The sequence below is a fragment of the Lissotriton helveticus genome, chromosome 7 (genome assembly GCF_964261635.1).
Source record: "Lissotriton helveticus chromosome 7, aLisHel1.1, whole genome shotgun sequence".
Classification (NCBI taxonomy): Eukaryota; Metazoa; Chordata; class Amphibia; order Caudata; family Salamandridae; genus Lissotriton; species Lissotriton helveticus.
Window position 1 is genome coordinate 712683413 of NC_136068.1, and position 23485 is coordinate 712706897.

The following is a 23485-nucleotide window of genomic DNA, read 5'->3' on the forward strand; positions in this document are numbered from 1 at the left end:
TGTGCACAAGCTTGGAACTGTTGGGGCACTTTACGTTGTGCACATGTGGGGCCCATAAAAGTGCTCTCTGATGAATTTTAGTTCACAACTAAGGTTGGACATCATAATTCCAAACATTTCCATCATGTCAAGCATATTAGACATGGAAGACAGAGAGTTGTTAAGTTCAAAACCATAAAGGTTTATTAAAAGATTAGCAAGGTTACAACACAAATCAACAAATAAGTTGTAAATAGATAATTAACATATGAGTGCATTAGTCAATATATAATTCAAAGCAATGCAAAAGACCTGAAAGCAAAGGTGAACTATAATATAGCCTTATAGTCCGCCGTAGAGGGCTATACCGGCTATTAAAGGCCCTCTCCAGCGTTAAATGCCCCGAGCCGAAGGCGAGGGCCTTTAACAAGGGAGAGGGGCTTTAATAGCGGTATAGCCCATCTACGAAGGCTATAAGGCTATTAGAACATTCTGTCACTAGAGGACAGAATGTTCTAACAAAAAAGAACAAAGCCTTATGGGAGTGTGAGGGGGTTGGAATCCCCTCAGGCTCCCTGAAGCCTTTGTTCACAGGCAGAGCTGTGAACAAAGAAACATTGGAATGTTGGAGCTCCAGGCTTATACCAGCCATTATAAGCCCGGAGCACTCCATTGTTTTCAATGGAGCTCCCAACATTCCAATGTTCTAATAAAACTGTCTGAAAAAGGAAAAACAAGCATTTACAATGCAAAGGTTTCGCCTTTGGAAAAGTTTGAGCTATTGGCATTGTAAATGACAAAATTTGTATTTATCTGTTGGTTTTGAAAACAGATAAATAAATGGCATTGTCTTTTACATTGCTAATAGCTCTAACTTTTCCAAAGGCGAAACCGTTGCATTGTAAATGCTTGTTTCCATTTCTTAGTCACTAGTCTGATGGTGGCATGGCTGCAGGCGTTCAGAGAGCCTCTACAAAAGGTGAACTTGTCCACAAGATAAGGGTGGTACTAGTTATGATGGCATTGAAAATAATGTCGCTGATTTTGAAGATGGTACAGGCTGTCAAGGGGAACCAATTGAGTTCCATCAGGATGGCAGTATTAGGATAACATTTATTCCAGTCTTGGATGAGGAAGAGGTGTGGCGCCGCGGCTAGGTCAACTGACTACAGAATCTGGAGATCGCGGTTCGATCCCCGGCACCGGCAGCAGATTAGCCCAGCACCATGTGACTCTGAGCAATAGCTTACTTAAATCTTCCCGACGGCCTCCAGCGCCTAGAGACCCTTACGGGCGATTGTGCGCTTTACAAATGTTGATTATTATTATTATTATTATTATGAGACGTTCTGCTGTGTGTTGGATGAATGTAAAGGGAACCAGTGTGGAGTCTGGGAGGCCATGAAGTAGGATGTTATCATTATCCAGATGCATGAGTACAAGGGCCTAAACAGCAGTAGAAATGGTTTCACTTTCCTTAGAAGAAATAACTGGTACTGGACTGCCTTTGTTCTTTGTTTTTATGTCAATGCATTTCTTGAGTGTGAGATTGTGTCCAATATAAATCCAAATAACTTGACATTAGAGGAAAATTGGGCTTTGAAGCCATCAAGGCTCATGTTATCGAAGAAACTATTTTGCCTTTTGTTCTTGGCAAATAACAAAAATACTGTCTTGGTTAGGTTGAGCTTTTGATAGGTGCTGGACATGCAGGTGTGGGTAAAGTACAGGCATTGGATATCTGGAGGAGAGGAGGCTTTCGTATCGCCGGCATATTGGTGGTTCTTACTGCTGTTATCTTTGAGTAGTGCTCGATGGATTCCCATATAAAGGCTAAAGATGATAGAAGAGAGTACGGAACCGTGGGGGGCTGTGCAGATGATTGGAATATTTTGGGACCTGGAGTTGCCCGTGTGTACAACCACGTATCAATTGAAAAGGCAGGAGGAGCACCAGTGAAGGACATTGCCAGTGAATTCCATTGGAGACTCCAGGGTGTGGATGAGAATTGGATGGTTGACTCTTCATGGCAGTTAAGGTCTAGCTCTATATATTTGGCAGTAGTAATCTTTATCTGTGGTCAGGAGGGTATTGTCTTTGAGGTGTAAGGTAGTGGTTTCAATGACACTGCAATCTGAAGCCAGATTGGTAGTCATGAAAGAGATGGTTAGCACTGATGTGATCTTGGTGTTGAGCACAGACTGATTTTTTTAATGATCTTGCCTTGGCTTCACAACTTGGAAACATCCACTCAAGACCTTGTTTCTCATTCTCCAAAAGATCTAGCAAACATTGTGAGCCCTGGGCTGCTCACAGTCCTTCGATCTAATCTTGTGAGAAACCCCTTTTAATTTTCCTAACCTAACATCAAAATCCACTGAGAACCTCTATACCCAACCTTCTTCTTAAACACTGTTCACCATGTTGATGAACAAGATATGGTCAGGGTGACTAGGGTCAAAAATGATTTTGAGGTTATTCTGCTAATCCCATCATAGGAGACAAGACCCATCTTTAGCCACATAGACTACACCTTCAATCTTGCTCCCACTAATCCAATTCCACATCAAACTCTACAACCACTTCTACAGACTTTATGCAACAAGCAAACATCTTTACCATGGATATTCTTAATGTCAACCCAGGAAATCTGGCCAATTATTACCCATGTGGGACGATCCTTAATCTCCCATCACCCTTACCTCACCTCCATTCACCCTATATTTTCTACATGTGGCATTATTATGATTCCACTGAACAGACAAAATATGTAATATTCACAAACTCAAAAAACAACAGTCACAATTTTCTTTGCACCAAACCCAGCTTAGCACTCTTGAGAAAAATTTGATTTCTTGCTACCATGGCAGGACAGTTTATTACATATGCAATATCGAATCTACTTTCACATCTAAAACAGGACTCACCCTCCTTTTAAGGATCATCAGACCCATCCTTTGTCCCCTTCACAAATTGTGCTTTGTGCTGTTCTTTATTTTTGACTCGCCACCCGTACTCTGGCACAAGTTTAAAACTATCATCTTTGGATTACACAGTCAGATCCTTCAAGTAGGCAACTCCTTGTTTTATTCTTCTCGCTATTGAACACCTTTCTCCGAAATAGAATGTTCAGTAGAAATTAACTTGTTCTATATATTCCTATTGTTGGTCTTCTCGATAAGTTGATCAATGCTCTAAGTACAAAGTGAAGTAAACAGCTTAGTTTATTAGTGACAAGAAGTAATGTCTTCCTGCTACACCATTTGAGCAGCAACTGACGGACCACAAAACGTTCTCATGTAGTGTTCTAAGCCACCTACATGGCACATTCCACAGTCTCAACACATCCTAAGAGGTCTTCAGATTGACGTAGTAATATGGGTCGGAGGGAATCTGTTCATTATTCTGGGTAGGCACTAGTTGGTTCGCTTTTTTCTGGGATTCATCATCCCTCCAACTGTACACAGCTGCCAGACTAGCCCCAGCATACACAAAACAACCTTCCATTACATTACAATATTATCTCAGCCACACTCACTCTTCAAAGTACCAGTTAAATCAGGTTTGAAAATGCATCATGCAAGATGCAATGAACCAGTACAATAATTCAAATCGGTATGAAGACATGAGCCAGTCCTTCAGCATATAGTAGCAAGGCGATTCAAGATGGAAACCCGAAAGGCTGTGACACCGAGCCTGCCCTGTACAGTGACATACAAGCTAGTCGAGGAAGAGACCAGTCTAGAATAAAACATACTAGTTAATTCCAGCATAAGTGTGGATCTTTCAGAAAGACTGCATGGCATAAGGTAAATAAAGGCCCTTCAGCTACATGTGAGCAATTAGGTCACACTGCTAGGAGTCGTGGTGGAAGGGGTATACCCTCAGAACAATAACAAACCAAGAAACAAAATGATCTCACTAGACGTGTACCAGAAGGAGCACAGAGGAAGAATATCAAAAAACCTGAGCTTAATGGCAGGCCGCACAAAATTGGCACACTCTAGAATGTGATCGGTTTGCCTATTTAGTATAGGATAATCTTCTTTTGACAGTGTGGCAATCTTTTCTGACATATTTAAGTATGGGTCTTGGTAGCCCAGTTGGGTTCATGTATATTGGATCCTCTTCTCAGTTTGGGTATTCTGAAAATTCTTCTCTTTCCTTCTTCAATGAAAACGCACCCGCACTCACCGACTGTCTTCTGGCGGGGCTCTCCTCCTCACACGGGAGCCTTGCTCCCTGCAGCACTCCTCCGGCGGTCGCTTTGGGGCCGCGGGCGGGGTTCCTCTCCTCCTGGGCTCTTCTCCTAGATGCAGCAGGGCTCCCTCGCATCACGGGAGCCCTGCAAACCGGCCGCCATGCTTCTTCTTTCTTCCCCCCGGGCTGCGGGGGCGGGCACTTCCGGCCGGCCGCGCTGGGATTGGCCGGCCGGCCAACCACTTCCGGGTCGCTGCGGGCAGCGCAGCGGCCCTTCTCCTTAGGTAGGCAGGCGGGGGCTGATTTTTTACGGGCAAATGCCGGGTGGGCACCGGCTCTAGATAACAATCAATCGGGAGTGGACACGGACGGCGGGAGGGGGCGGGAGTGGACACGGACGGCGGGAGGGGGCGGGAGAGGACACGGACGGCGGGAGGGGGCGGGAGCGGACACGGGCGGCGGGAAACGTGCACAGGACAGCGAGGGGGGGGCGGAAATGGACATCATCAGTGAAAGGGGAGGGAACGGGAAAAACGTAACTCCGCCCTGGGAAAAAATCTCGGGAACGCCCCCGAATCTGGTCCGGCCTTGACGGACAGATCTCTGTTCCAATGGCTAGCCTCCATTTATGGAGCTAGCCAATGGGACAGGGGGGCGTATTCCATTCTCCTTACTGGAAATCAAGAGATTTCTCTGGAGGCGGAGCTAAGAGCTCCGCCCTCCAGCGAAACCTAATAAATAAAGTCAGATCTCCCTTAAAGAGGGCATCCTACTCTGCTAGGTCGGGAAAACGGGAAACAGCCTTTACAATGCAGGCAGAGCCATGCGTGACGTTTCTCCGCAAGCGCAACCATGCTTGCCTTAACCTCGCAAATTCCTTAACCATGCATGTGTGTTGTTAAGACAGTGTGCGGTCTATATATCCGGATGGACAAGGACTGGAACAGGAAATGTCAGGACAGAAAGCTCGGCGCTGACAGTTAAGAGGGGCTGTGGCTGGGTTTGGTGGGGGTGTGGGGTAGTTGTAGTTTATAGGGCTTGGTGGTTTATAGGGCAGGGGCCTGGGTGTTAAGGCTCAGAACAAGTTGGGGTGTGTGGCTAATTTTAAGTTTATGGGGTGGGTAGTTTTTAAGGCTCAGGGGTGCTTGGGTTGTTTAAAGGGCAGGGGCTAGTGTTTTAGGACTCGGCAGGGGGGTAGGAGTAGTATTAAGTTTTTAGAGGTGGGGTAGTTTTTTGGGCTCAGGGGGGAGGTCAGGTTGTTGTAAATTGATACTTGTATAGCGCACTACTCACCCGCAAGGGTCTCAAGGCGCTTGTACGAATACCGCTGTGGAGCCCATCCTGGCTTTCCCTGTGAGGTGTCCACTCCTGGGCACCCCCAAGGTGGAGGCCAGGCATCCTTAGCGTTGTGGGGGCCGTTGTGGAGATTAAGCAAGCTATTGCCCAGAGTTGCAGAGTGGGACTCCATGATTGGTATAGGCACCAAGGTGAGAATTATCAGGACCGTGGAATTTTTGAGCCCAAGACCCGGGGAATTGAACCCTGGTCCCGGGCTAGACCTCTGCATCAGGGTCTGCCGTTCTAACCATTGAGCCACACTTCTCCTTGTTTATAGGGCTGGGGCCAGGGTTTTAAGGCTCAGGACGGAGCGGCTGGGGTGTGACCTTGACATCACATCCCTTTACCAATCATGCCTTTACCACGAAATTGCATGGTAAACGCATGCATGGGAAAGGCATGTGTGGTAAATGAATGCTTTGTTCAGACGTATTCGTGGTTCGGGCGCCATCCGTGCTTGTATGATACAACCCGGGAAAATGTTCTAATAAGTCAGGAAAGCAGGATTATGAATTTTCACGTGCATTGCATTTGTTTAAACCACACATGTGCTATACATACTACTGGGTTCCCATATAATGAAACAATCAGAGTTAGTGCACAAGCTAATCAAACTCATTATTTTCTGAACCTCCTACATAATGAGGCTTCTCTATACGTCCTTTGAATTTACAGTTATAAGCCACGTAACAGGATATATCATACCAAGCTGTACTCTGCATGTGCACACTAGCAAATCAATAGGACATTCTGCATTTATGATGTATAAGAAAATATTTCTCATGAGGAGAAGACCAAGGCCACTATTGCATTGTAAGTGTGAAGTCAGCTTCACCGAGAATAAAGGAAAACACGTGATGTGAAGCAAGATGCCAACCTGACGTCAGCCATTTTGAAATACAAGCCTACATTAGCTATTGTCAATCTAAAAGTGAATTACACACAGTAAATATATTTTCATGTGCAGATATTAAAGTCAATATAAGTTAAAACACACAATTGTGAAAAATCGGCTTCAGAACCGCCCATGCTTCTCAGGGAGGTGGGCATTGTTTTTCGGCGATTAGAGCTTGTGAGAAATGTAAGGTGCGCGCAGGCAGTATTCCAAATGAATATAGATGTTGGTGAGGAAATATCAGATTTTGGAAAATGTAAAGACTAATGTAAATATATAGAAAGATCAATGCTTAATTTGAGCCAGTGGTTTCGGGTGCTTGGCACCGACACTTATTTGTCAGCAACAGCACGTATGGCATTCTTCCACCAGTTGGAACTGTTGTCTAATACAGAGACGAGTGCAATAATAGTTATTTATTAATTTACTATACATTATGAAGGATTAATACCTGCTGGCCAAGCCTTTCTAATAGCGTTGGGGCCTCGAAAAGTCTGAATTGTCATATTTGTAATTGTGTGATGGTTAGTAGTTGTGTTGGTACGGTCACTGGCAGCACTGGCAGGGGCAGTGGGTGGTGCAAGCTACAGCTGCCTCTTCACGAGGGCCCTGTTACTTCTTTTTTTTTTTTTTTTTACAAATTAAGTACTGACAAAGATCCACAATTTTAGGAATTGCCATTAATTGGCTGTTTAGGAAATACTGCTGGGTTATATTCGAAACACTAGCATCGGGCACTGAGCAATGACTGCGGACTGACTGCAGGAGGGCGCAGCAGCAGAGGGCATGCTTGCCCGCGGTTCCCACCATGTGAAATCCCTGTGGCTTACCAAAGAATGGCATGCGGATAACTGGCACTGGCAGTAGAAGGCTCCTCCCCCAAGCATGCAGAAACCCCTCGAAAAAATGCCAGGCCTTCAGCACCACTCCTTCCCTGCCCTGGGTGGGACAGAAAAAAAAAAGAGGGTTCCACATTTTCAATATCAAATAATGCGTGTTTCTCGCCGTGCGGTAATGCTGTGTTCTTTCTGCAGTTGTTTCTCACGCCAGCGCCACACTTCAGAGGTTTCCAGGAGCGAATCGAACAAGGCGCTTCTTTTTTTGCTTTCACGCTTCTTTGCCCATTGCAATTTGTCTCTGAATGTCAGCATTTAAAAACAATCGCACAATACTCGTGTCTGAACTGTTGCAAATGTAATGTTCACTCGATTTACTGTTGCCTTTATTTCTTTCTGTGTAGATCTGGGCTGCTTCAGAGAGGATGGACGTTGACGGCTGAACACCCATGTGAGTGTGGCAGGAATCATTTGAATATTTTGCTGAATGCCTTTTGCATGCATGACAAGTGGCCCCATATCAAGGTTGATGCTTTGAAACAGTCCTGGGGGCAGATTTTCAAAAAATACACGCAACGCAGAGCAGCGCAGCACTCTAGGCTGCGCTGCGTTGCATGACAGGGAGGGAGCAGGAGAGCGCCATATCTTCAGAGATATGGCTCTCTACTCACCTCTCACTAGGGGCCAGATGTAGGTAGGCTTTTACCGGTCGGTAACCGCCTTACCGACCGGTAAAAGCCTTTTCTTATATAGGAGGCTATTTTACCAATTCGGTAAATAACGAATCGGTATTTACCGATTCGGTATTTACCGAATCATCATTTACCGATTTGGTATTTACCGAATCGGTAAATGAGATGTAGGAAGCACTGTAAACAGAGCTTTGGGCTTTAAGAATTCGTTATTTACCACCTACTATTAGTTGGTGGTAAATAAGGAATTCCTATGTAAATGCATAAATGTGCATTTACACCTGTGCCATGTGACAGACATACATGCCCATACATGCCCTTAGGGCATGTATGTATGCCACATGTACACACCAGCACTAATCAGGGGTGCAGCAGGGTGTCAAAGTGACACCCTGCCACCCTTGAATTTTTCCCAATTTTACCGAATCGGTAATTACCGATTCTGTAATTGACATTCATTCCTATGGGCCTCCAGGCCCATAGGAATGAATGGCAAATACCGATTCGGTAATTACCAATTCGGTAAATACCGAATCTTAACGTTTCGGTATTTTTTACCGATTAATTACCTACGTAGGATTTACCGATTCTAAAATACCAAATTGGTAAAATTCGGTATTTTAGAATTGGTAAAACCTATTTACCTACATCTAGCCCTAGGTCCGGTGCTGATTTCAGCTGCTGAGCACCACGCACACACCTTAGCTCCATAGCGTTAGGGTGTGTACGTGAGTCTAGTATAGGTTTTGTTACAGGCAAGGTACCCTACTTGTACAAAGTATTCTGCCTAGACAAGCTTTAAAGCTTTTCCCACTATGTATGTGCGCTGCACCGCGCAGCATGCATGCATAGTCAGAAAAGAAAGGGGAAATAAAAACGTATCTCCTGTTAGCGCCTCCTTTGAAGTGGAGTTAATTTTTGGAGCTAAACCTTGTCTGCAATTGTTTGTAGATAGAGTTTTGCATCAAAAGGGTAAACAGACTTTACAACGCTGCTTCAAGCACCTGGTCTGTTTTATTGCAAGCTGAACACCGCTTGCCTTAACCACGCATATGGCTGAACCACGCATTTGCGTGGTTAAGGCAGTCGGCGTTCTAGCTTCTGGCTGGCGGGGAGAGGAACCGAAAAGGAGTTCGGGCCAAAAGGATGGGGATGCGATGAGGTAAGGTGGGCTGGGGCGGGTGTAGGATTTAAGGGAGGGGGCCAGTTCTATGGCTCAGGGTGGAGGCTGGGATAGGTTTTAAGTGAGGGCTGCGATTTTGGGCTCAGGGCGGAGGCTGGGATAGATTTTAAGTTAGGGGGCAGAGTTTTAGGGCTCAGGGCAGGGGGTAGGGCTGTTTTGATGGCAAGGGGGTAGTTTATAGGGCAGGGGGAGTCAGGATCGTTTAAGATTTAAAGGGTGGAGATGTTTTTAGGGCTGGTTGGTAGGGTTATAGGGCAGGGGCCAGGATTTTAGGACTCAGAGTGGAGGGAAAGGGGCATACAATTTACCACACATCCCTTTACCAAACATGCCTTAACCTTGAAATTGGGTGGTTGTTGAGACACATTCGTTGTTTGGGCTGCGTGGCAGTGACCATATAAAATGATTGGAAATTAGTTCCATATTTCTGGGTATTTACTAACCGCCACTTTTCTCACTTCTACCTCCAAGCTCTCAACTGCAGATTTTCCCTAGTGAACAGTGGAATTTGTGTCTTGGTAAAATCTGCAAATCCTAATTCTGTGAATACAGATTTGGGTTTTCCCACAGCAGATTGAAATGTTTCCTCACCTATGTGGCTCAATTTGATTTGTAAATCAAGATAATTAGTAGAAATAACCATAATAACGTGTATAGTATTAACATTAGTTACACTAATTGAACTAACTATGAGTACTACTAGTAATAAACATCATAATAATAGCACTGACAATATTAGGGAAAACTTTCATGGAAACAGTGCATTCAATTGTGTCAATTAAAATGCAAGTAAGAATAAAATCGAGTTTGTTGTGTTGCATTTTCTGCTGGTTGTTTGTATCATAGTGCAATACAAAAAGATGACCACTCTTACCCTGCTCCATTTGTTTTTCAGTGTGCCCAAGGCTGCCGCTGCGGTGGATCGCGCAGCACATACTGCGGGATGTAATACGTCAACGGCTCCATCTCCATCCCCGAAACATGGATATCACCCATTGAAAAAGATTTTGTAAAAAAAAAAAAAAGGGAAACTAGACATTAGCAAGCAGCCATGGCAAAGAAGTGGAGGAGTGGCAAGGGCGAGAAGCCCGAAGCTCTTATTCTCGCTCTCCAAGCGGCCAATGAAGAACTCAGGACCAAGCTGACTGACATCCAGATAGAGCTGCACCAGGAAAAGTCAAAGGTGAGCATTCTCCTTTACATATAGATGTGTGGAAGGTGGCTCGGGAGCACCAGAGAAACTGAAGGTGCTGACAGAGAAAGGCAGCCACTGGACCTTGCATACTTAGTTCAAAAATTACTTTCACTAAATAGTGAGAAGATAAGACTTGAGAAATTTCTGAACATGGCAACTATCCATGCGTATATCCCTTTATCAACTTGTGAAGGAATGGAGGCCTACCTACTATGGATAAAGGCACCAGAACACAGATTGTGTTTAACCCACCTCCGAATAAATATGATTCACTTCCTGGTGGCTTTCCCCGTTACTGGGACATTACCCCGCTGCCCATGCAATTCAGTGTCCATACAGTTTACCAACCATTTTATGTTATTCTGCACTTTATACCCAGCTTTTGGAACCCGGTTTTTACTTTTCTATCTCCACGTTTATCAGGGAAATGTTTTAAAACTCATCAAGAAGGTCTACTGTTTTTACAACACTGTGAGTCTCCCACAATCTGTTTCGCAGTATTGAATGTTATTACTCAGGCGAGGGGTTTAAGGAAAAAGTATGCAGTGTCACTAAGTCTCGACACCACGGAATGACAATTCGATGATGTCTAACTGAGTAATTTTATCTAGTGATTTTATCCTGTGTGATCTGTTTGTAACTTGTTTTATCCTGTGCTTTTATGGTCTTTTCTTCTGAATAAAGATTATTTGATGATGATTACTTTCACTAAACATTTGGGGAAAATGTAGACCTCGGAGAGACAGGCCTAGTATGACATTACAATGACAACATTGGGATTCTTCCTCCAAAAGGATAGAAAACAGATTTAGACCTAAGGAGGGAACCACCTGTATTCCCAGCGAAGCCTGTGCTGTGAGAAAAGAGATAGAAAACTGCAGGATAGTCGACATTTCAACCACAGCAGGATTAGATTTCAGGGGTCATCATCAAGAAAGAATAAGAAAACAGCATCCCTATGGAGCAACAAATAGTTAAATTATAAATATGTCAACAAGGTTGTGGTGTAATCAGGATGGTCCTTACAAGGCTGGGTCTTACTTTTGTTGAGTAGAGAAGTCCTAAAAAGAAAGACATTCTGCAAAATTAAAGTAAAGGCAATTCATTGCAATATATTGACTTAGTCTCCGGCGCCCAGGAGAAAATTTGAAACTACAGCAGAGGAAGTATATGTGTAAGCTCACCTTGCAGGAAGATATAATTGAGGAATGTCGGTTTTGGGGAAATCTATAAAATGGGAAAGGAAAACACATAGGTGATCAGTGCCAATGGTGAGGTATGAGACATGATGGAAAATAAAAGAGAGGAGGTGTCACAGGAGGGTTAATCATCAAAGCAATGACCCGCCACAACACTAGACTTCTAGCCGAATGTTGGACTAGTATAGTTGAAAGATTGGCATAACAGGGTCGTTAGTAGGCAAAAGCAGATCAGATATAATGGTTAGAGATAATGGTTAAGTTATGGAATACTCGCTTGTAGCCTGCAAGCAAAAGCAGCACACTATCACTGTCCATAAGGTGCAGCACATCAACATCCCCATGTGCACCTTATTGGAAGCGGGTGGTGTCAAGATGATGCCATCCACAGGAGCTCCTCGAAATACCAGTGATACTGTAAAACTAGTTTGACCAGGGTAAAACAAATATAATATTCACACCAGCAAGAACCTCTTACACCACCAGATAGTGTGAATGAAAATAAAATGGTATACATAATGATAAAAGAAAAGAAACATATTGCACCATGATAATGCAACCATCCAGGAGGTATGGTTACAGAGATGAGTTAAAGTTTAAGGGCCTGATTATGATCTTGGTGGATGGGATATCCATCACAAATGTGACGGACATCTCATCCTCCTTATTACAAATTCCATAGGATATATTGTAATTGTAATTTGGGGGACGGGATCTCTGTCAGGCTTGTAATGGAGTAACCCTGTCCACCAAGATCATAATTAGACCCTTACAATTAAAAGGAACCTTAAATGGTGAAATGGTGCTGCGTTCATGTTAAAAAAAAAAAACAGATACAACTAAATTGCCAATAAACAATAACCTAGGAAAAACATAGGTTAGTATTTAAAAAACGTCTATTGCACAAACATTCTGAGTAAGTGATGCAAACAAATATATGAAGTATAAAATATCATAGGTGTGAAGACAGTGTAGCACATACTGCACAATACCAATTAGCAGCCAGACAAAATCCGGAGTGTCTAGAAATACTATAGAAAGTGTTGCATTTAATTTTAGTGCAGCCAGTGAGGATAGTTCCTCAGATTCATTAAATCCAGACCCTACTGAATTAAGTTTGTTAGTGGCTTTCTCATAATCAAAAGTTAAGTTTCAAGTATCAATTCAACCATTAAGGGAGACATGTTTTTTGATCTGCAAGCACATTTTTCTGCACAATGATTACGTTCAGTGAAATGCTTTGATTTCTAGATTAGTTTGGTCAATATTATCTTCTGGCAGGTGCAACAAACGGCATAGTTACCGGTGGTGTGACTCTGTAGTTTAATGCAAGAGCCCTCATGTGTGTAGAATTTAGTATTGGTCATGTATTTGCTATCCATGCAAGCATCATGTTCGAAATGGCCAACGATGCGTGGTCAAACCGATTGTTAGGTGATGGAAGAGGTGGGCATTTATGAGGGGGCCTGTGCCCTAATTACATGGCCCCAAATATTTTAACTTCTTTTAATAGAGTTTTATTTAGAGAAACGTCCAGTAAGAAGAGCATACCTTAATGTTTGCTAATAATCATTGTTCCCAAACTTGAAAGGAAAATGCAGCATTCTATCATGGAATGTTGCCGGGCTAAAAACCAAACTCAGATCCAGACTGGTGTACTTTCATTGACAATTATGGCATCTGTGCTTTCCAGGAAACTTGGAACCCCGAGACTTGTTTTAGATGTGGGTACTCTAATTTTGGCTGCCCAGCACAGGCCCAGGCAGAGGTCGCCCTGTGGGGGGTTAAAAATATGAATGAAGAACTCTTTACATTGTACTATTAAGGTATTGCCAATCCCCTCTCTGGACATACTTGGTCTTTCCCTCCAAAAAGGCATAATTGTGTTTAAAAATAATAATATTTATAATAGAACCTTGGGTGTGAACAGGGAATGTCCTACTTTGGCAATTTTAGATAACCATCTTAGCTCACTACTCCCGGAAGCCCTAGTGATAGGTGCAGGCAACTTCAATGTGACGTACGAACCCTTGGATAAATATGACCAGTCTTTAACTGAGAATGAAGATATGGTTTGGCAGAACCCCAAAATAGGCATCCCCTCAGCAAAGAGAAGCTCAAAGCTGGCACTTCAGCTTTGTGGTATTACTCTGAGATCAGGATGGAGGGCATGCAATGGGAGGTCCCAGTCGGACCAGGATGGTGTCATGACTTTCAAGCGCCCCAATAGAACACGCAGAATCGATTACATGTTATTATTCTTGCATGTTTAGTCTTTCATGGTCAACATGATGGTAATCGAGAGGGGAGACAGTTACCATGACACTCTGAAACTGGTGCTGACAAGTCTTATTGGACCGGGAGAAGAGGTAATTGAACCCAGGTTACTGGGAGATTTAGCTATCTCTAACAACAATAAGGCCCTTACTAAATTAGTGGAAGCATATCCGGATCTCTTGAAACAAGTCTACTTAAGAGTGGGGGATGCTCTGGAAACATGAGCAAAGGCACAGAACCCAACTCTGTAGTAAAAAAGCACAAGAACCTGTTTACTAGCTACAGGGAGTTGCGCTCCAGCCAACCTAGAAAAGTGAGAAGGGAGTGTCCCAAATTTCACCCATGATTTAATTTCCAGTGCAGGGCAGTGAAGCCCCACTTCTAGATCATATAAAAAGAGACCGGCATAACAACCCTGAAACACGTAAGGAAATACAAGGAAGCCATACTGCAAGGCAAAGCTGATTGGGAAGAGAAGGTTTGGTCGGATCTGACCCAAGCAGCAAAATCTGGGGATACAAAAACATTTTGGAAAATTATAGCACATGGTAGTTGCCCTTCAAATAGCCATCTTGCCTTCAATGTCCAGCCCCCAAAAATGGGTTGATCTTTTTAGGAAGCTTTACTCTGCTCCAGTCAATGTGGGAAGTAGGCAAGACTGTAGTGATTTAAATCTCATAAATGTTTACAGCCAACTAGACCAACAGGAACTAAAAAGTCTAGATCATAAAGGGGGCAGTTGGGGGAACGGCGATGCTGGGCCCAATAGTATGCTATGGAACCTAAACCCCCTGAAAATAACTAGCCTAGACTCCCTAAGGGCCTTGAAATCTATCATCCAAAGAAAGCCCCGGGCCCAGACTGTATTCCATCTGACCTCTTTTCAGCTGAAACAGGTATCTGGGCAACGTATCTAAACCTCCTAACAAGGGCAATTCTCGAAGGGGGTGCTATTACAGAATCCTATGCAAAGCTGAAATTGTCCCAATTTATAAAAAAAGGGTGGAGCGATGAGGCTGCAAACTACAGGCCAATTAGCTTTATAGACAGGCTCCAGAAGCTATTTTTGCCAGCAAGTGTTAGAGAAACTAACTGACTGGGCCAACCTAAATAATATGTTCTCAGACTCACAAGCAGGTTTTGGGCCAAAAACTAGCAACCTTGACCAGATTGCGAGATATTTAACAATATACTGGAAACACGTAGTCCTGGGTAAAGGATGTCTGTATGTCATCTTCGTCTACTTCAAATCTCCTTTCAATATGGCCCCACGAAGGAAACTTTGGGAATTCTTAGAAAACATTGGAGCCCCGGCTAATATTTTGGATGTCTATATTAGGATCCATGAGAATAATACGGCATGAGTTAGATATGCCAAGAATGGGGATTCAATAGATCCATTTGGTATAGAAAGGGGAATACGCCAGGGGTGCTTGCAAGCTAAAACTCACTTTGCACTATTTGTGAATGATCTGGGTGACTTTTTAAATTTACCCCAAAATAACACCCCACAAATTGGTTATATAAAATGCCGGTACTATTATTTGCAGATAACACACTGTTAATTTCCAAAACCCCAAGCAGCCTGCAAGCAAATTTGAATCGCTTTTTTCAATTCTTTACTGATCGGGGTCTAGAGATAAATGTAAGTAAAATAAAATATATGATATTAAACTCCCATAGGACTTCTCAAATGAATGTATTGGTAAACAACTCCCACCTTGAGTGAGTTTTTGAGTTTGTTTACCTAGGGATAACTCTGTCCCACAAATTAAGCTGGAAGCCCGAGCTGAGTAAGTGTGCTCTTAAACTTCAACAACAGTCTGGGGCTATTCTCCAGCTGACCAAAAGACTGCAATCTAAAAATCAAAACCCAGCCTTAGAACTATATAAAATTATGGCAAACAGTACATCCCTCCAAGGAGCAGAACTGTGGGATCATTCAAACATCAGAGAATAAACTGTGGGCAAGAATCGTTTTGCTAGGCAGTTACTCAATCTCCCGCAGAGTACCCCAATAGTTCCGCTTGCGATGAACCTGAGTCTATATGCCATTTCTTTTATGATACAATAGAGGCCCTTATTGTTCTGGTATAGACTCTGGAGAACCCCTGAATGGGAAGCCGTATATACTACCCTTCAGAGATCTTTTGAACACACCAGGCCATTTGAGGATATAGTGGCTGTGTACCTAAAAAATATGTTTAAAGCTCTTGCCCTGGATTCACTGTGGGACAAACCCAAAGAAGCCTTTAAGGTACCAAAAAACCTGATAAAAGAGCTGTGCAGAGACTACCCATGGGTGAAATTATTAAAAACTGTTCCTCTGGTAGTCTAACTGATTTCCTTCTAGATCATAAGATCAGCCCTAATTATGAGACATTCTTCGACTTGATACAAGGATCTTTTCCTATGCAACTCTAATTGAAGTTTAGATATGATACTCTTCCCTTAGCAGAGTTTACTGGGATATTGGGGACCTAGACTGGTACTAGCAAATTATGCCCAGTGTGTAACTAAGTCCCGATACCTTACCCATTTTATATTCTTCTGTTCTTCCTACAAGATCCCCCATAAGAAGTGGATTATTCCTGTATGCCGCCTTACGGGTGTAAGAACAATTGGGGTAGCCTTAAGGATATTTAAATCTGACACAGGCAAGTGGTTATGGTCACCATGGCTAAATTTCTACATGCAGCTTGGCTTATACGTATGCCGACTGTAAGCACCGCTTTGCAACATGGGAACGTGTTGTAATTTTTACATCGAGAGATGAGGTGTATAAAGAAAATGAAATGAACTAAAGGCTAACAAAAAGACTTGGCATCTGGCTAGTATACTTTAAAAGGTGGGTAGTATTTTTAAAGATATTATATAAGAGAGGAGTATAGTAGTGGTTGGCCTGATTCAGAATGATTTATGATTCACAGGGGAATTGCAACAACATTCATACCATAGAAAGAGGATATGATATGCATTTGAAGGGTCCTTACCCCCGCCACCCTTATTTTTTCTCTATTTGAATTGCCTCTTACGTGGATTTAAATTTTTAAGAAATTTAATTTTCAATTGACATAAATGTTAAAGTGACACTTGTATATAGGAAATGCTATTTTTAATTGTTATGTGTTATATTGGTTTTAATCCTAAATAAATAATTTAAATGGTAGTCACTTGGTTAATCTTCTGGTAGTTTTAGTGGGTCTATTTCGGTGTGAGAAAATGTTTACCGGCCAAAAACAAGCCTGCTTGTGTGTTTGTGTTAGTAATCATTTTGTGTAGCCCCTCTTCAGTAGACTGTTGAAGTGTTGGTCAGAGTCACAAAACAAATCATGTTTATGTGAAAAGTTATGTGATAGTCTGAAAATTGTCCCAAGGGTATATTATCCTAGAGACAGCGGGAATGGCGACTGGAATCAACAGTTTTTAATATTTCTTTCAATCTGCTTCCTGAACAACGTGGTGGATAATTTGTTATCCTCTCATTTGACCTTGAGGTCGAGGAAACTAATGTACTGTTTTTGTGAGCACATTGTAAACTGAATGTCTGTGGAACGACTGTCAAGCCAATCACAGGGTGCTCTTTGTTCAACAGTCCAACATTAGAAGAACAGTATCTATGTACCTACCCTATTTGTTGATATTTTGTCTGTAAGAACTTGATGTAAATGTAAATGTAAATGTGGGATATTTGTAAAGCGCACTGTTACTCTACCCGAGTGTCCTGGCGCTGTAGACCGCTGGGGAACTGTCCTGGTTTTCCCTGTGAGATGGTCCCTTTCTGGGTATCTCCAGGGTGAAACCAGGCATCCCCGGCATCTGTGGGGGGCCGTTGTAGAGATGAGGCAAGCTTAATGCCCAGAGTTACCAAGTGTGTTCCCTGGTTAGAGTAGGCACTGAGGCGAGAATTATCGAGTCCGTTGACCCTGGTCCAAGACCCTGCCGCGTCGGGAGTTGAACCCTGGTCCCGGGCCGTTCTCTGCTTACAGGTCTGCCGCCTCTAACCAGTGAGCCACACTTCGCCACTCCATGCATCGTAAATGTACGTGTTCATAGTCATTCATGAATATGTTGGCTAGAGATGGAGCAAAGCTTACTCCCATGGCTATGCTCTTCATTTTTAAGTAGTATGATAGAGGAAATTAAAGAAATACATAGTGCCCTTCAGCTGGTGCGGCGATGAAATCAATAGGTACAAATATATGGAATGGAGTTCAGGAGCTAATTGAGCACCTTGATAACTCAATTTTGCTAAATTTTGGTGTATAATGACTACACGTCCAAATTGTGAAACATAAAACTGCAAAAAACGAGGTAGCTGAAAAGCACCCTAATGATATCAATTATTACTATCTCCATTATTGTTAATCTAGATCAGGTGCAAACGTAACTCACTGCAGGGCACTGATACCTTTCTGGTGTTTGGAGCATTGTTCTGTGCCACACTTATGCTTTCTGCATATTGTGATGATGCCGAATCGTAAGTACACGCTTCCTCCTTCTGCAGAACTACATGGCTTCCTTGTGCCATATTTGCACCATACATAAACATACACACATTTAGTCTAAAGCTCCACGTGACATGGAATTAACTCTGCAGCAAGAATCTCAACCTCTCTTTCTTACTGCCTGGAATGAAATGTCTGCATTTCACTCCAGACCACTCTGCTGCAGTTCTGCTGCTCTCGCTTTCTTTCCTTGAAAAGACACTCCCTGCCTGGCCATGAATCAAGGTCACGGCCTCTTTCAAGCTCCGATCAGCCAATCGTTCCGACTGTAAATCACGACTCGCTACTGTGCGTCAATCAATAGACACCCGGAGTATTTTTTTGTCCTCCTTGAAGATTAGTGGCCATTGCTTTTCAGCCTTTTTTTTAAATAAGAAAAGCCCCTGGGACTGCTATTTAAAAACATCAATGTGCCCATTCATCTCAACTTCTCCTGTTTTTGAAGGCAAGATGATCTCGGTACTCGTAATGGGTGGGACAACGAGGCTGTGGTTCGATTGTGTTTGCATTTAACGATTGGAGACCACTGGGCCATGATGAACTGAGGCCTTTTCTGCTGTCCTTGGTGCTGAACTCACGTGACCATGGTAACACTTTTTTTCATTGACGTTTTCTCGCACACACATTCATTAACGAGAACAAGTCAATTACCTTCTTTCTAAATGGATACAATTGCAGAAGTGTGCTTTAAGGAGGCAGTAGTAGCTGATTGTGGAACACTGGGATACAGTAAGCTATCAAAGAAGTGAAAAATGTTGATATGGGAGTATTCTGTTCAGTACTAAACTGACAGTCCAAATCTATGTTTGTTGGACATGATGGGAGGGCAAGGTCAAAATGTTATAAAATGATAATAATAAATACATGAGTTAAAACCCTTGTACAAATGAATCCCCATGTGATCAAATACAATTTGTTATCCAATGATTCTTTGCTATGGACAAAGAATATGGTGGCGTTACATTTTTTCAATCGATGGTGTGTCTGTCACACAGAAATGAGAAGCACTCTTAGGCGCTTTATGGAGAACAACAGAACTTACCCGATTGAGTCAAATTTTAAAGAATGGGGATCTAATCTTCTGACCTGTGGCTGTTCCAGTAGGATGCTGAGGCAGAAAAAGAATTTGATGCTCATTCTTGATGGCATCTATGATCTAGCCGTGCTGACTATCTCTGTCGCACTGTTTATTGCTATCATTTGCCTGGAATAGAGAGACAACGTTTTTAGGAGTGCGGCAGTAGCCATGCCAGGTGCACTTGCTTCTGCCAAGTCAGAGTGCCAAGTTTATCCTTTGCAGAAAAGGGACTGTAATGATGCGCTGCGTCTTTGATCCAAATGCCGAGCCACCAAATCCTTCAAGGGCCATTAGATGTTATGTTACGCAGTGTCCCATCAGTCAAAAGTCACTGAATGAGCTACATTGACCCCTAACGATTCAAATACCTTGCTTTGTGCCATTCAAGCGATTGTCCCTGTATTGGTGCATTTTTTAGAATTTTATATTTTTGGGTTATTACGGAGAGCTAATATCATCCTATTTTACATTTACAGTTTTTCATGGCGAGTATGTGTCCGGAGGAATATGAATGTAAATGAATATATTTTAGACCTGATTTAGAAAGGTGTTTTAGTCAGTGTTTGAAATGGAAACATTTTAGTGCAGGTACCTACTTGTTTCTGAGAAGTGTGGGTACTCTCAAATGAAAAGTATTATATCTTTCTTGTGAAGTGCTGGTATTCTCCTTCTCAAAATACAAAAGTGCCGGTACATTTAAAGCACATGGTTATATTCTTGTTTATAACAATCACACTTTAATTTCTAAGCTAAAGCCCTACCCGTAATTTCCCATTTAAATCCCTTTCATAGATAGATCCCTGTTTATGTTCTGCAAAGCTTAGTCCTCAGTTCCTCCTTTTTCATATTACGAGCTACATATTTTAGGCAACTCACCATGTGTGGTCTCCCATCTTTTTTCCTGCTGGTGCAGAACTAGAGGACTCATGTAATGTAATCCTTCTGGTAACTATATGCTTTCTTTCCATCTTGCAGGTGACTAAACTGGAAAGGGAGAAAAATCAGGAAACCAAGCGGATTAAGGAACAGGAGCAACACAAGCAGACGGTCTTGGTGACTGAGCTGAGGGCCAAGCTGCACGAGGAGAAGATGAAGGAGCTGCAGGCCGTAAGGGAGAACCTCATCAAGCAACACGAGCAGGAAATGGCGCGGACAGGCAAGATCAAAGAGGTGGAGATTCAGCGCCTCAAGTCGGTGGTCAACGCCTTGAGGGATGGCAGTAGCGACAAAGTAAGGACTGCCCTGACCTCCGAGGCCCGGGAGGAGGCCAGACGGCTCTTTGACTCAGAGCGACTTAAACTCTTGCAGGAGATCACAGAACTGAAACTGGCCAAGAAGCAAGTGGATGAGTCCCTCACTCAAATCACTCATGCGGACAAACTCAAGGCTGGGGACTTGCGAAGTGAGCACCAGTCTCACCAAGAAGCCATCAGCAAAATCAAGTGGGACTGTGAGAGGGACATCCGAAGACTGGTAAGTCATGCCAGGCTACAGCAGTCACCATCCATAGTTTTTGGGACTTTTTTCCTTTTGTGTTTCTAATTTTGAAGTTTGAAGTTTTAGTTTATTTGATTCAGTTCTCTTACGAGAACAGCACATTTTTTGCAATAAAATTACAATTTTATTTTTAAAATGATCTATCTAATACAATTTTAAAAATGATTTTAAAAAGTTATACACTTTGATACACACAAATTCATTGGGTGGAGCATTGCAAAGGGTATTCAAATTCTGAACAGAATTTATATTACATTTGATTTTGATCGGTGTTATCTATCTGCTCCTGGCAGCAACAATAGACGGATTTGGACAGGCAAAGAGAACATGTTCCAGATCTTGCACCCCACCTTTGCATAAGTCACAGAGGTTAGACCCTCCTCCTTTTGGCAACCATTTAATTGTGTATGATTTCAGGGGTAGTATCCCAAGTCGTAGTAAAATAATACTTCGCCTGAATCCATGATTTAGATTAAAAAAAATATACTCTTGCGTTTTTTTTTAAAAACAATTGTATCCGCGTACTGTTTGTACGTTGAGAGGACAGAGCAATATTGCTTGTCGAGGGTCATGCTTAACCTGGGGGTTAGATGCTTCAGGCATAGTTTCAGTTGGGCCGGTGACCAAGATTTTAGCATATCCAAAGTCACAGATGATAATTTGAAAGCTCTCCTTAAGTTTTTAAAAAACACATACTTCGGAGAGTCTGGGTCAAGTGTTTCAGTTTTTAACAGAGCTCGTAAAGTTCTTTGATCAGCATGGACCAGGTTATATGCCCATCTGATTATATTCGTGATCCCTCTGGAAAAAGAGCAGACTAATGATAGTTCAAGCCGGAGAGCTTTAACCGGCACAGCTTGCGGCATCCTGGTTAGTTTCCGCAGGATTTTCCCTTCTTTGATATCAATCTGTTTCCATTCATTGATTGGAATATGTTCTATTGCATATGATAGAACTGCTGGAATTTTAGAGCTATAGACATGTAACAAAGAAGAGAGGTGTCTTTGACCGGTGGAGGTATATAATCTTTGGAGGGCTCCTAGGTGGACGTCTGCTTTTCGACCCATTTTTTGCAAGTGAGGCAGGTTATGCAGGGACTGGGTGAAAATTCTCCCGAGATATATATATTCTTTTACAATTTCCAATGGTTTTCCCCCTAGTGTCCAGTTATATTTGACATGATTCTTCTTTCCTGTGAATGGTACTATTTTTGTTTTGGTGACACTTGGGATTAAATAATTTTCTCCAGTATATTTAGTGAGTGCCAACAGATTTCTTTGGAGCCCAAATGGGGTCAGGTCTAGAATCACTACGTCATCTGCGTACATCAAACAATGGATTTTAAAATTTGCAATCTTAGGTGGAAAATTGTTTACCTGATTAAGGTTTTCCGGTAGGTCGCTCAGATATAAGGAAAACAGCAAGGGAGCTAATAGGCATCCTTGGCGTAGACCATTTAAAGTTGGTATTGGACTTGTAAGGCCCTTCTCTCTCCCCATTTGGACTTGGCACCATGTCCCGGAGTGCAGTGAGATTATTAGGTGAAGAAGATTTTGAGGGATTCCCATTTGCTGCAGTTTTTTCCAAAGTTTGTCTCGTCAACTTTATCAAATGCGGTAGTAAAATCTACGAAGACTGCGTACACTGCCTGTGACTTTCTGATCACGTATTTTTCTAGTAGTGTTTGGAGTACTGCAATGTTATCTGTCACCGAATGTTTGGATCTAAACCCGGCTTGGTTAAGTGGAATAGAGCCGGTAGAGAAGGCCCACTCTTTTAGGTGGTCTAGAACAGCAGCGGCAAAAATCTTCCTGGTTGCGTCCAGAAGAGCGATCTGGCGGTAATTACTTGGGAGCAGCCTGGAGCCTTTCTTGTGTATTGGAATAACGATGCTTCCTTTCCAGGACTTTGGGGTTTTTCCTGTTCTATATATGTATTTAAAGAGGCATGCTAAAAGCTGACTCCATTCCTTTGGGTTGTTTTTTAGGACCGTAATTGGAATTTGGTCTGGACCCATTGCAGCCGATGGTCTTGCCTTTTTTATGTAGTATTCTATTTGAGATGGTACTGGAGCCACGATGTGTAAGCTTTTTTCCTGCCCTCTATTAGTTTGCAATAAAAAGTCGAAGTTGGAGGTTTGATTTATTTTGTATAAATTGGTTATGTATATTTCCCATTCTGAGGGTGCTACAGGGTTTGCTTTTAGCTGTTTTTTTGTTCCCTTCTCTAGAGCTATTATGGTCCAATAGGAGCGTTTGTCCTTTTGTGTAGCTGCTATCTGTAAATCTATCAATTTTTTGTCTTGGATCTTTTGTTTTTCTTTTGATTTTTTTCTTCTACAAAAGTTTTTTAGCTTGTTAATTTCCAGTTTTCTTACCTCAGAAAAATGAAGGAATTGTTCCCTGATTAATTTATTTAATTCCTTTGTCCTGGGTTCAGTATTCCATCTTTTAATACTTTGTTTTTTTATTAATCGTTGTTTTACACTTTCCTATAGTATTTGGACGAATTTCTTAAGCACTGCCTCAAAGTTTATTATTGGGTCTGTAGAGTGGATTGTTGTTAGTAGATTTAAGTTCTTAATTAGTTGAGTGATTTTATCAAAGGA

The 23485-nt window shown here is 42.4% G+C and overlaps 1 protein-coding gene across 1 annotated transcript in view; it reads left to right on the forward strand.

The window, feature by feature from the left end:
• Window positions 1-10053: 10053 nt before the first annotated feature.
• The window catches only part of JAKMIP2 (janus kinase and microtubule interacting protein 2), a 185799-nt gene continuing 172367 nt past the window's right edge, over window positions 10054-23485 (forward strand). Inside the window, exons 1-2 of the mRNA XM_078650655.1 lie at window positions 10054-10306; window positions 20356-20853. Of these exons, the coding sequence (XP_078506781.1) occupies window positions 10175-10306; window positions 20356-20853 (630 nt within the window). The 5' untranslated portion in view covers window positions 10054-10174. The remainder of the gene's footprint in view (window positions 10307-20355; window positions 20854-23485) is intronic.